The 15135-nt window shown below is 38.3% G+C and overlaps 1 protein-coding gene across 7 annotated transcripts in view; it reads left to right on the top strand.

Moving 5' to 3' along the window:
- Positions 1–15135, top strand: part of ADK (adenosine kinase) — a 304786-nt gene that overhangs the window by 242729 nt on the left and 46922 nt on the right. For all 7 annotated transcript variants that reach the window (XM_057416414.1, XM_057416407.1, XM_057416411.1 and 4 more), the window contains one exon: positions 13990–14025. In XM_057416414.1, the coding sequence (XP_057272397.1) occupies positions 13990–14025 (36 nt within the window). The remainder of the gene's footprint in view (positions 1–13989; positions 14026–15135) is intronic.

Here is a 15135-nt window from a genome sequence, read left to right on the forward strand (position 1 = left end):
CATTGATAGGGACAGAAGCACCCAGGCTTTTGCACTTTTATTTGAAGTACATATTCTTTGGGTGTCTTCAGCACATTCTGATATCCTGGGGAGATTCATGACACAAGAGTAATTGCATATAATGTAAACAAGATCTGCATTAGTTGGCTCTGTTACTCAGAATCCTTTTCCAAGTCCAGATGTGTGATGTGTAAATGTTAGGAGAACAGAGTCCTTATGAAGTAGTTTTATCAAATGCAGCTAGTCTTCCAGCAAAATGGAGAAAATATAAATTAGAGCTCAAGACCTTGGTCAAATCTGGTGCATAAAGTTTTATGGTTATATTTAATGTTCCATATGTGCTTTGGACAAGAGCCATGTTTGTAAAGAACTGCTTCAATATAATTTTTTGAAAGTGGCACTTTTAGCACAGTATCCTCTGCAAACTGTTCACTGCTCGCCATGTAAGCACGCCAGGCTCCACATAAACTGTTTGTTTTCATGGTATAAGCCTAAAATCAAAATGCCTTTTAGAGTATGGTGATTTTCAAAACATGTCATGGTAGATGTCATAGGTGACATAACTCAGAAGAGTTGATTAACTTCACTGAAAGAGGTGAGTGTATGATATAAAAACAGGGCAAGAGACAAGGAGTTAGGAAGATGCATAAGTGTCTGCTAGCGCTGAATATCAGTTCTGGCTTGTTGTTTATAACATAATCAGATTTTACTATGTTGTATGAGCACTACATTCCTCCTAGATCTTTTAGGGGGAAAAAAAAACCAACTCAGACCAAGGAGATTCTACAAATTTGTGCCACTTTTTAGAGGCCCTGGTCTATTTTTTTTCTTCATTTCCCTAAATCCCTAAATAGCCATCTTTTTTAAAAACTTCCAATGCAGCATCTGGTGTGCTGTTATTGCCACTACTTTTGCTCTGAAAGCGTAGCACTACTGGTGTAGAATGTTCCCATTCATTTGTTCTCTGGTATTTGGCCAAAAAGTTTATTACTAATATAAGAGAAAGAAGCGAATTTTCAAGAGCCCAAATCGGAATGCAATCTGAACAAAAGAACAGCGCTGCTTTGACCCTACAGCTCTTTTCAAATTTTGCATAAAATGAAGAGACACGGCGTCTTGGAAGAAATCGCAGGAATTCTTTGTGTTGGAAAGTGTGAGGCAAACTAAATAGATTAAAATAACTTCTGTTATATTTAAACACAAATATAATGCCACAGGCAGAGGGAAAAAAAAAGATTATTTACACTTCTAAGCACTCAGGAGGTGTGAGAAATCTGTAGTGAAGGGCTTGAGCAAGTACTTAGCTAAAAATAACTTGTCCAAAACTGAATTACTACTACTATTACTGTGACTACTAATTTCAGCTTCAGAATAATTTGCAGTCTTCCATTTGTCGTGTAATAAAATAAGAAATGTATCAGGTGCAATTTCAGGTTCATTTGCAATTTGCTAACATATACTAAGAAATAGTGATGGTTAACATGTATATAAATGTATATTAAAATATAATGTCAATCTGTTATCCCAGTAATTAAAAATTAGTTGTGAGACAAGTCCTAAAATAAATGTAGCACTTTAAAGAAACAGAAGTAGAGGTTAAATGGTAACTGCTCAGAGCTATAGCTGAGGCTTAAAAAATGTTCTTTCAGTCTAGGAGTATGTGGAGAATGTGCATATGGTAGAGTCAGAGATGGTAAGTTTTTTATTTGCCTATGTGCAAAATGTTATTGCTTGAAAACTATTATACATTTTTATGATCCTTTAGAATATACGACTGGAGACTGGTGACACTAGGACAGTGTCCTTGCTTTAGCAGAGATTTAGAGAACTGCTTTTGTAAAAAGAGCACAGTTGAAAGTCGAAGGGTTTTTTTTTTTATTCAAATGTAGACCAAGTCTTTCATTTCTCTTCTGTCTGGACTGAGTCCAGATTTTATTTTTCTGCTTGGCTTTAAAAGTTGTCTGTGTGAATTTACAAACTGAAGAACAATAGCACGTAGCAAATAGAACAGCCACCTCAGTCATAACACTGTAAGAAAAATGTATTTGAACTTTAAAATTTCATAACTAGTGAACATATCAAATGATATTTTTAAGAGAGAATAGATAATCATTCATTGCTCTGTTGATAGTTACTATATTAACAAGGTAAAATTACTTCACAGTAACAAGAAGATACCTCAATGCTATTTAACATGAATGGTGATTTTACCAGTATGTCTCAAACAATAGCTGTATGTCTTCATAACCTTCAAGTGCTCACAAAACTTGAAAGTGACGATAAGTTGTGGTACTTCAGTGGCTGTGATTCTGTTGCAGGCATGGGTTGTTATTTTCCCTAGTTAGAGGTACAGTGAATAAAAATACTTGTGAAAACCACTGATTTAACCAGGAATGGTTAGGAGGATTGGGTGCACGTAGAAGACTGAAATACAGGTTTCAGAAAGGGAGATCGCCTTTGGTTTGTCAAGTCGCATATGCATTTGGGAAAGTCTTGTGTGTTTGTGTGAATATGAACATAAAGTTGATGTAACAGGGAAGGCAAATGCCTGACAGACAAAACCAGTATGGATTCAGCTTCTTATCAGTATTACTGCTGCATATCCAGTGCATCTGAGACCTCACTTGGAGTATTGTGTGCAGTTCCGGTGTCCTCAACATAAAAAGGACATGGAACTGTTGGAGCAAGTCCAGAGGAGGGCCACGAGGATGATCAGGGGACTGGAGCACCTCCGGTATGAAGACAGGTTGACAAAGTTGGGACTGTTCAGCCTGGAGAAGAGAAGGCTGCGTGGAGACCTCATAGCAGCCTTCCAGTATCTGAAGGGGGGGGGGCTATAGGGATGCTGGGGAGGGACTCTTCATTAGGGACTGTAGTGACAGGACAAGGGGTAACGGGTTAAAACTTAAACAGGGGAAGTTTAGATTGGATATAAGGAAGAAGTTCTTTATTATGAGGGTGGTGAGGCACTGGAATGGGTTGCCCAGGGAAGTTGTGAATGCTCCATCCCTGGCGGTGTTCCAAGTCCAGGTTGGACAAAGGCCTTGGGTGATATGGTTTAGTGTGAGGTGTCCCTGCCCACGGCAGGGGGGTTGGAACTTGATGATCTTAAGGTCCTTTCCAACCCTAACTATTCTATGATTCTATGATCTTAGAGCAAACGATCACAGCGAAAGGAGGGGGTTTGCATACATTTATCCATGTAATAGTGCATTGCTAAACTATGCTCTTTCAACAAATAAGTTGTTGTCATAATTATGCTGTTATGTATTAGGTAAAAGATTACTGATCTTTGATGCAGGAATGTAATTTGCCATAATTATATCATTTAATTTTGATATTTTTTTCCGTAGGAATTCATGCATATTCATACATCATTTTATATTCTTTTTTGCATCTTACTCTATCGTTTTATTTATTATTTTTTTTTATGAACATGGTGTCTTGAAAGTAGAAAGGATGCTGAGAAAGCTTGTAGTTTGCCTTCTGTCCTAGGAATTCTGAACCCCACTTCTTGAAAAAAAAATCACTTTCATCTCTGAAATCATAGGAACAAAACCAACAGATAGCATAGTTATGATCTTTTTACCTAAGCCAACTTTGAAAGGAAAAAGCAATTATAATGAAATGAGAGTGATTTGAATGCATGAAGCAATTGGTTATAGATAATTTGAATATCTTCTGCCAAGTATATTATAACCAACATGAAGTTCAGTGGTCAAAATGTTAATGGACTTCCATGTTTTTCTTCGTCTTTGGTGTGCTGTACAGATACTAGCAGTCCTTTGGCCAGCTGGATGAAGGGTTTTTCCAAGTCTGAGAGATACTGCTTATTTGCCAGAGCAGCTTGTTCTGATTCATTTGTAGTTCGTGACAATCCTCACCTGCTGTGTGGCTGTACTTATTTGTTTGGTTTCTTTAGCTGTTTCTTTTCCATCCTAATAGTCATCTGACACTTCTGCACATATCAGTAAGTCTTTGAAAAAGTCTTCCCCTGTCTGCCTAGGCCCGGTGTGGATTTTATCCCATGCTTGCAGTCAGTAGCTACTATATTAAAGCAAATCATAATACCAAATTTCAAAGGCCTTGACAGAGTGGAGAAGTGGGTGGATGGGAATCTCATTAAGTTCAACAAATGAAAATGGAAGGTTCTTTTACCTGGGGAGGAATGCTGATCCCAGGACAGGCTGGGAAACAACCAAGTGGACAGCAGCTCTGCAAAAAAGGACCTCAGGATTCCAGTTGAAAAAAAAACAAATATGGGTTTGAGCCGGAATTATGCCTCAGCATTATGGCCACAGGAAATGTGGCCAACAGCATCCTTGGCTGCCTTAGGAAGGACATTGCCAGCCAGTGAATGATGATGATGATCCTTCCCCTCAGAATCATTGAGACACATCTGAAGTTCTGGATCCAGTTCTGGGCTTCCCAGCATGAGAAAGACATAGACTTGCTGAAGTGATACCAGTGAAGGCCCGTAAAGATGACTGAGAGTTTGGAGCATCTGTCATGAGGAGATTGAGAGCCTTAAGAAGAGGTGACTCAGGGAGATCTTATCAAGGCATATAAATACCTAATGGGAGGGAGTAAATAAGATGGAGCCAGGCTCTTCACAGTAGTGTCTATTGATGGGAATCATAGAATTGTAGAATGGTTTGGGTTGGAAGGGACCTTAAGATCATTGAGTTCCAACCCCCCTGCCATGAGGAGGGACACCTCACACTAAACCATGTCACCCACGGCTCTGTCCAACCCAGCCTTGAACACTGCCAGGGATGGAGCATTCACAACTTCCTTGGGCAGCCATTCCAGTGCCTCACCACCCTTACAGTAAAAAACTTCTTCCTTATATCTGGCCTGAAATTCCCCTGTTTAAATCTAAACCTATTACCCCTTGTCCTGCCACTACAGTCCCTAAGGAAGAGTCCCTCCCCAGCATCCCTATAGGCCCCCTTCAGATACCGGAAGGCTGCTATGAGGTCTCCACGCAGCCTTCTCTTCTCCAGGCTGAACAGCCCCAACTTTCTCAGCCTGTCTTCATACAGGAGGTGCTCCAGTCCCCTGATCTCGGCTGCAAGCACACACTGAAGCCGGCTCATGTTCAGTTTCTCATCGAGCAACACCCCCAGGTCCTTCTCCACAGGGCTACTCTGAATCTCTTCTCTGCCCAACCTGTAGCTGTGCCTGGGATTTCTCTGACCCAGCTGTAGGACCTTGCACTTGGCATGGTTAAACTTCATGAGGTTGGCATCAGCCCACCTCACAAGCGTGTCGAGGTCCCTCTGGATGGCATTCCTTCCCTCCAGCGTATCAACCGAACCACACAGCTTGGTGTCATCGGCAAACTTGCTGAGGGTGCACTCAATCCCACTGTCCATGTCACCGACAAAGATGTTGAAAAAGAAACAAAAAAACACTCATCCTCAAACACTCAATGGTTAGAAGCAGGTAAATTCTAACTTTTACAGTTTTTTTTAAAAGAAATTGTGCAAGAAATTAACAACTTCTCCAAGACGAAGAATAGTGCCTTAGTCACATCTGGAATTAGATAAACTCATGTTCTTCAGTCAGGACCACAGTGACCTAACTGTGGTCAGATAGAAATTTTGTTTTCCATGCAATGACATATTGTGAGAGTCACAAATACAGACTGAGAACTACGTTTTTCCTTCCACAGAGTAGCTGCAGTAGCTAAAACTGAAAATACCAGAAAAAAATTGTATCTTGAATATTCATATTTTGAGCACAGATAAATGCTTCCTCAAATTAGTATTTAATAGCACAACAAACTCAAATAAGAATCTTTAAGTCAACTGGGTTAAAACGTCATTGAAAGGGTAAAATGTGTAATATTAAGATCAGTTAAAAAGTTAGTGTTATTACTGGAGGTTGCAGTGAGCAATTTTATTTTCTTGCTGGAGTTAACAAGCAGTGCAAGCCTAGCACATGAAGTGTGTTATGCAATGATTGCTCTTTATGGGGTTCCCAATACTATAGCCTTAGTTATAATTCTAAATGGCTGTGCATGACATCATACCAAATAAAGTATATAAACCAACTCAATTTCAGTGCTAAAAATGTGTTAACCTTTCAGCTGGACTAGAAACAAGTTTTGCTGGATCTCAGCACTTTTAGTGCAGTATCTGATTATTCTTTTCATCTGAAATTGCTAGATGAGAATATCTTGTCAGTGATTTCAGGCTGGTTTGAGTGGTTGCAATCATAGAAGTCCTTGTTGAAAATGAGGTAATCTTTTATTTCTGTTTGTCATCCTTCAGGCAGAAAGTTAGCACTAAGAGCATCCAATGAGCAATATTAAAGACTTCAAAAGACCCCACACATCTTTTACTTTCTGTATGTGTATAAAAAGTCTTAATAGCTGTTAAATTAATTTTAAGATATTTGTTTTTATTTTTCTTATGTTCTCCTGATTTGGTGATTATTAAGTAAGGGGTCTCTTTTTATTTCTCTCTCTCTTTTGATCATTATGCATCCATTTTTAAAATAGAGATGCCTTTGGATAGAGAGGCTGTGTAAGAGAGTATCATTCACTAATTTGAAGCTTATAATGTATGAGGAGACACACATACAGAGTCATAGGTAGTTCAGTCCTTTAGGTAGGAATGTAAGGTAGAGAGATAAGTAATAGCGCTTTATCCATCATAAAATTTCAAAATGGCTCAGAGGCATTTCACTGCTGCAGCTGTTGCAGACCCTATTATGGCATTAAGCTGTGACTCAGGGTGATTTTTTCCATGGAAGATTCTAGCAGGAGCTATAGTTCTGGTAATAACCTGAATAGGAGAATAAATAACTTGAATATTAATGAATTGTACATGATACAGACACCTCAGGGTGAACCCAAGCAGGACAGGAAATATGTTTCTTTCTCAATTCTTTTCACACTAGGCTTTTTCAGACAAAACCCTCCGGTACTCTGCCAGAACCCCCTCTGAACATTACAACTTTAACCCTATATGGCATTTGTACTTGTTCTGATTATTCACTTGAACTGACTATTATTATTTTATAGTTTCACCTACTAGATCAAGGCAGTGTAGATATATTTACCAATATCTTTAGTACTACCAGAGCAAGCTGGAATAGTGTTTTAGGGTATGATATGAACTCTTGCTATCCTTTATGAAAAAAAAAAAGCAGTTTGGGGGTCTGGCACAGCTCATGGGAAAAGTAAAGAGGAAAAAAAACACTTCATGGTTCCTTTATGCCCATCCAGTTGATGCCAGCTGTGCATTCTTCAGTTACAGCCAGCAAGAGGTAGGTACTTGCTCAGATACTGCTGATTCTCAGTGTTGATTCTCAAGCTGTGTGCAGGGGCTGTCCATTCTGTGACCACTTTTACTGATCTTCTCTGAAACGTGAAGATGTAGACTACTGACCAAATCAAGGATTAGTCTTCTGTGCCTGTCATACGAAAATAATACTGAAGCATTACATCCATGTATGCATAAACGAAAGTAATACTGAAGCTTTACATCCCCAAGTTTAGCTCAGATTTTATCAGCTGTAGCAGAAGTTCACCAGATAGACATTTCTTTCAGTAAATATGCTGGTGGTTCGTTTGACTTATGTTTTTCAAACTGTCATATGACCCACATTAAAGCAACTGACTTTGCAGGGAAGAAAAGGAAAAAGGATAAAATCACATTTGCCTCCTGAGCCCTGAATTACTTTATAAATGGCCATTTTTTAATACAGTTATATAAGCTTGTATTGCTTTTACACAAGGAAATGTGGTAATAGTTGACCTTAAAGTAATGCCTGTCTAAATCAGACTACCATGACATTAAAGGCTGGATAGGCAATCTACAGTGTTTTGAGTAACTGCTGATAACTATTTAAGCTGAATTGAAGAAGAACATATGTATCTTACCACTAACCATAATAAATGTACTGTTGGCATTAAAGGTTAGTGATCCAGCTGGAACTATGTCCTGTAGACTTTCCCTCCATTCATTTCAAATAACAGAATAATAGCGGCCATTTGTTGAAATCATATTTTCAACTGATCATCAGATAGTCTTCAGCGGTTTCGACCTCTGATTCCTTAGGTAGGTCATGATTATCATTACCACAGCTTTGACACCACCACTATTTACATAACATGAAAGTAATCATAGTTCTTGCATGCTGTTAATTCATCATTTTAAGAACGTGGATCTGCTATTACACATATGTGTATGTGTATATATGCATCTGTTTTCTCAATTAAAATTGGCACAGGCAATAAAATCAGGTATAACTTAGCTTGCCTGTGTAGCATTCACAGGAAAGAGGAGTATAAAGACAGGTTGTATTACTGCACGTTTGTGGGATGCATTGAATTCCTGGATTTGATACAACATCCCAATAAATGTGTAAGTTAGTAGATGTATGTATGACATATTTGTTATAATTCAAAGGCAGCAATTGAAAATCTATTATCCTGTCTGTGCCTTAAGCCACATTGTCAGCATCATGTTTAGTGTAAACTGGGCTGGAGCTGGAAGAGTGGGAAACAGCACAGCTTAACCCCCCCCTCCTTAAAAACAAGCTTAGCTCCTCTGCTATGATGAGTGGTTTATAAAGGAAATACCAAAAGAGGGCACATGGTGATCTTGATAAATTATTCTTCATGACTTATCTCCTGACCAAAAAAAGGAGGTTTTAACTGAAGAAGATGTCTTTTATTGGCCTGTATTCAGAATTACTGGGTGCAACAGATACTGCTGCAATCAAAGGTTCTCAGTACCTACAGAGAATATAAAACTAAGGATATAGCTCTGAAAGCACAGAATTTTGTAAGAAAACCCTTTGTTAGGAACATGGAAAGATGACAGAAAGTACAGGTAGATAGGAAGGACAAATACGCCTACCTAAGGAAAGATGAACTGCGAGTGTTCATAATTATAATAATGCAGAAGAATTTCATGTTTCTGTAGTGCAGTGAAACCGATAATACATAAATGGTTGGTTGGTTGGTTGTTGGGTTTAGAAATATTTACAAGTAAACTGTCCTTTAGGAAACCATGAATAGAAATGTCTTATTTCACAAATACAAATCTTCAGCACCTGTCTCTTAAGAAAGAATTGTCAATATAAAACAACTTTGATTATTTGAGTCAGTTTTTTGTAGAACAAAGGTGTAGGTGCCAGTGTGCATCACTAGCATGAAAGTCTTCCCTGTATCCCCATTTGCTCATTTACTTTGTTGCCACCCATTTTATTTAGATAACAGGTTTTTAATGTTAGAGGAGATCTGTGAAACTAGCTTTGTTGCTGCAAACAAGACAATCTGTAGAAAATCAAGAGAGGATATAAAAAACACAAAGTTATACCAGGATTGGGGATGAACTCATGAGTGGGATGGATAGTACTAAATAATAATACTGAAGAAAAAGGGAATTATCTGAGCGAGATAATCGTAGCCTTTAATGTTGTTCAATGAAACAATATAAGTTGAAAACTAACAATTCATCCTTCTGAGCTGTGTGCAAGGAAGGAAATGTTTAAGATCGATTTTTAGAAGATTTCGCAGTTAGATTCAGCAGTTTAAAGTATCTTGCAAGGCATAGTGGTGGAAGTACTATTCAAGTTATAATCAAACATGGTTGGTACCAGCAGGACATCCATCAAATACAGACACTAAGCGGATGGTCCTTATAGTCATTTACAGTTTCTCAGTGAGTAAGTCCACTCAAATTTGCTTTTTTATTCCTTTCTTTTCGTTGCGCACTGTGCACTGCACTGTACCGTAAGGATCTTTCTCTGCAGTTATACATGCCGTACTTACTTGTGCTGGTTTAAGATAACACTGATTCATGGGTCAGGCTGTACCCACTGGGTCACAGAGGAAGAGGATGATATTCCTGAAATTGTGAATAGGACTTGCTTGGGGATTATTTTGGGTAAATCAGGAAGTTTGCAGTTATTGCAGTAAGAACTCCCTCAAAACCTGGCACTAATCTCCCAATTTAAAAAAGTGAATCAAATCCAGGCGTTGTTTTGTTGGGGTTTTTTTCTTCTGTTTCCCACTCCCCAAAGAAAAGTAGAGAATTGGAGAATTGCACAGGGTACTACTGTAATATGTGAGATTAGGTTATTCTGTGAGATGTTTCCTCTATCAAGAAGGATGGCAGGGGAGGGATTAGCTTCAGTGTCCCCTGCATTTGCTTTGTTGTGTAATTACGGGAAATGCATTCAGTGTGCAAGGGTATCATTGCTGTCCTGCTGTTTTATCATTTCTTTATGAGATAATGTTGATTTCAGCAATGAAATGCAAATTTAGTTTACAGTGCTCCTTTTCTCCATATAAAGGTTAAAATGCATATTGTAGATATACTGTTGTTGAGGCTTTTGAAACAGTCTTTGTCAGCTAATTCTGGCAATACAGGGTTTTAAATGCTGTTCAGTGCAACTGCGTGAGGTTTATGTTGGCCTACATGAATTAATTTTAACCCAATATGCATGTTGGTACCATTTTGGCTATAATTCGGTCAAGTCATCGTAGAATCCTGGTACCAACAAAAACAAATATATAGTATGCCTTATGTGTGTTATGGCAAACTGAATGTGCAGTTATTGCATCTTAACTCCATAATTGTAAAATTCTTACAACACAGGGGGCTAGCGAATACTCCTAGGAATGCAGATGCTAATAGATTCTGTGTTTGGAGGGTATGCTTCTGTTTACTTGTGAACAAATACTTTGTATTGCTGGTGATAAAAGGGCTCAGAATTTTAACAAGTCCTGTTAAAATCAGCCCCAGTGTAGATTATAGCTCCATTTACTAAATGCAGGGACTCCAACAGCAATAAAATACATGCAAAAATGGAAATAGTTTTCAGCAAGTGAGTTCTAACATAACAGCAAGGCCAGTACTAACGGAAGTTGTCTTTTTTATTGTTATCTCTTTAATGTATCTCGCTTTCCTGTGTAAACTGCTTACTATTGTACAAAGAGAGGGTGTGTGTTAACTTTGGTGACATTGTGTTACTCCCAGTAAGTAACGCTGTACACAGGGTTTTTTCAGCGTGACTGTACTTAGGATTTTTATTGTTTTTTCTGCATGAGCCAAATAATGTTTCATAACTAATAACAAATCCCATTTCTGCCTTAGGTGGTACGGCAATAAATTCCCTGTCGTGGTCAGTAAAAAGATTATATAGAAAAAGTAGGAAAAGGAGCGAGAGTTTTTAATATATTTAGTATGAAATAGTGTTTAGTATGAAATAATGTTTAGTACTCTTGGGCAAAAAGAGCAAAAAGGTGGGGGGAGTGGGTTTTATGAAATGAGATGTTCTGTTGTAGGCAATAATGGAAAATAGCTCTGAAAATGCTGAGTTGGAGTAATGACTGAATAACGTCTAAAGTTTATCAAAACTGAAAGAACTCCTCATGTGAAATGAAGCCTCCTAAGAAAATTCTGTTCTGTCGCTGTTTTGCCTTGCTGTTGTCGCATGTCACGCATGAATGAAAATGCTGCATTCTCTTGGGAGCAGTAAAGCTTCTGTGTAGGTTGTTTATTTCCTTAATCCCTCCTTCTTCATGATTTCCAATGTCAGATATAAAATGGAAAGCCTGTAAATATAGTGATTATCATACTGATTATCACCTGCATCAGGGAACGCCCCGGCTGGCCGTTGTAACCAGTCTCCACATGTTACAGCCACTTAGATTTTAACCTGACTACTTTATTAGAGATGTGAAGCTCAGTATGAGGTGCCCTAGGGCTGCACAGATGGGTTCTGCTTGTTTCCTGTTCTCACTGTTATTGTGAATAGATACTAAAAGGTTCTCATCGCTTTTATCTGGTTAATTTACTTTGAACTGTCCCTGGCATTCAGGGCCTGCCTCACGTTTCTCACCATTTTGCAAACACCAAACTGTAGTCTCCAAACGCGTGTTTTGAGGTTTATTATCTTTTTCACTCGAAGGGCCTTAATTCTTAAACGGATGTAATTGTGAGAGAGGCTGATTCTTAGGGGGCTGTAGGCACAGTCCTTGCTGAAGGAATCTGTTCAGGAGTTTTTCTGAGGTCTGGTTGATAGGAGAAGAAAATTAAGATTGCTGGTATTCTTTGGCGCTTTCAGGCACCCTTAGATTAGAGGTCAACTGCAGGAAAATCTATGATTGTATGCTAGCTACCATTATTCATGCAGCCGGGCAGCAGACCAGACTAAAAGATGACACTCTAACAGGAAAATCCGAAGATGAGATACTTTTTAACAAATGTGCAATCATTTATCCTTTCTTGTAGAAGGGCCAGGTCTTTCAAACCACATGTGCTATGCATGGCTGCTCCAGCACAGAAAATTAAGATGAATTCTCTCAAAATCTCCCACATAAGGAAACACTACTTAACTGGAATAGTTTTTATTTCATGTACTGGTGTCCAGTTTCCTGGCTGAACAATAGTTTAACACAGATGTTAATGTCCTGCTGCACTGGGACATTAAAGAAATCCCCTTAGGACAGATCAGTGTAACTTCCGATTTCAATTGCATGACCAAAAACCTGAGGTTAAAGAAGTAATTTGGCTACAGTACATAATTTTTAGCCTATTTACTTATTCTCTGCTCCCTTATCACTCCCTTCTTTCACTTATTTTGTTTTTTTTTCTGTGTCACAGTCCCATTTGAGGCTTTCTTGATTGTGTTGCAGTTCATTGTAAGCGCATCACTTTAGAGTGGCAGCATGCAGACTCCTTTTTTTCATACGAGCATAGGCTTTGTTAATCACATGCTGGTTTAGGAAAACACTGCATGATATCTTTGAACCCTGTACTCCTTCTCGACAGCCAGGCTAGCAAATGTCATTGCCTGTGTGATGTACAAGAAGGAATTCAATTGTAAGTAAATTGTCAAAGTGGCTAACCTTGCCCGCACCCAATTGTCAGGACCATGATTCAGTTTTTCTGTCAACATCAGCTAAGGCTAACCCGGTCAGCCTTATGTTTTTGCAGTGAAGCAGCCTGAGGAGTTGTGCTTTTCAGCTTATCACATTTTATTAACCTCAACTTAACTGTTGTTATAATCAATTGTACCCACTTCGAATTCTTGTGCTTTCTCCAAATTGGCAGATCATATAGGTATGCAAGTATGTATTTTCTGCTAAGACTAAAAACTGTCATAGGGGCACTGGACTTAAATGGTTTGGTGCGGTAGTTATTTCGGTTTTGTTGGATCAGCTCACCATTTTGGCTCAAGACTTATCCCTCTATTAATAACACTTGGCAAAGATAATCTGGAAGAATGCAAGTTGAAATATAAAGACTTTGAGGGTTTTCTTAAATGCTTGCGATGTTAATGTGGAAAGTGAGTGAGAGGAAAACATTGCTATTGTCTTCTGTCTCCTTGCTTTTATTTCAAAACAGATTATAATTGCTCCAATTAATATAAATAAGAGATGAGGACATTCTGATACCCTGATGTTTCTTCTGTTCTTTCAGGAAAAGAACATAGTTAAATTGCCTAAAGCAGTGATTAAGACATCAGAGTATTTTAAAATGCTCATCTGATTCCACCACAAGGGCTTGATCACATTTTGTGATCCTTTTTTTAACGCATTGTAGATGACAAGTGATTTTTTTCAAATGACTTGATAACCTGTATCCCATGAAGTGCTGTACGTAAGTGAAGATATAATGCAATTTCAATTAAAAATATGTCTGAAGGATGTTTGTTTGGGTTTGAAGTAGTGGTTTCCTAGTCCAACTCCTATCTCCAGAAGTAACTTTCCAGGCTTGCCTGGAAAAAGCATACTGTACCTTCTTTATTTGAACTTGTGAAATGTGTTGACATTGTACTGTTGTTGGGCTTGAGAGAAGGAGGGGGAAGCTTTTGGTGCAGCTATCAGAATTGAACAACTGTATATGGGTATATTGAGATAATCGCCTAAAAGGAGAACCGGCTGAATGAGTTTCAGAATGTGTTATTTCTTCATTATCTAGCACTTTATAATTAACTGTTCTTTTTTTATTATTTCAGGAAGCTGCCACTTTTGCTAGAGAGCAAGGCTTTGAGGTGAGTTAACCCACAATTGCACACTAAACAGATCCTAACGGGTTTTTTTCTTGCTGATAATGAAGTTCTTTTGGACAATGATTGATGTGCTATTATACTCTCCAAGCCTCGCAGCGGTTGCCATGGAAACTTGGCAGTCGTCATGGTTTCTTTGTTCTGCCAGCTCAGTGTTATGACGCACTCTGCTAGGTCTGCACCCAACATCGCCTACAGATGTTATTTATTGAATTTTGAAAAGCCTCTTGGGAAGCCGAGAGGTTGGGCACGGTTTCAAGCTGCCTCTGCAGATATGGGACCTGTCAGTTTGTTCAGTTAAAAAGCTACCTCATTAGCTGCATTACACTCCATAAGGATTCACTGCTAAAGCAGTGGTGAAGCAAGACTAAATAGTGAAATATAACACTGCTTAAATAACTTAAACCCTGCCATATGCAGATTATCATTATGCAAATGAATTTTAGAAAGGTGGTATATAAAATTGTTAGGTACTGATTAATGTAAACCGTGCTTCTACAAACAGCTTCTTTTAGAAGGGGTAGTGTGGAATTTGTGTTTCAAAACATATTCGAGTTGGTGTTTTCCATCTGTGCTCTAAAAATGTATGCTCCTCTACTGTCTTGAAGTAAACACTGATGATTTTACAGTGATTTTCAGAGCTTTTGATTTCATCTTCTTGAGGTATTTATTTGAATATTATCTCCCATTGGCTAAATTCACATAACTTAATCTGGAGAGCTATCATCTGTTGGTCTCTAATGCTAAATTCAAATAGGCAGGTTTTAAATACTATAATTTATGTGACAACGATTGTGCTAATTTTGCAGATAGTAAGCGATCTTACTGAAATCTATGTTGCAGAATTGAGCACACATAAATCCTTTTACATGTTTTTTCAGTGAAATAAGATCCACCTTAATTGATTTGTTTGCAGTGTAAAAGAATAGATAGGAGTTTGACTGCTCAACACCCATTTTGCATAAATAATAGAAGCCGCGCAATTCAAACCGCATCGCTTTAAGAACATGCCACTTTTGTGTGTGGATGGATGCGTATAAAAAAAGAGGGAAAGACTGACAGCTTTTGTTCTACAATTTAGATTTCTTTAAAACC

The sequence above is a fragment of the Pezoporus wallicus genome, unplaced genomic scaffold (genome assembly GCF_028554395.1).
Source record: "Pezoporus wallicus isolate ANWC-B61680 ecotype Strahan unplaced genomic scaffold, APGP_CSIRO_Pwel_v1 contig_2012, whole genome shotgun sequence".
NCBI lineage: Eukaryota > Metazoa > Chordata > Aves > Psittaciformes > Psittacidae > Pezoporus > Pezoporus wallicus.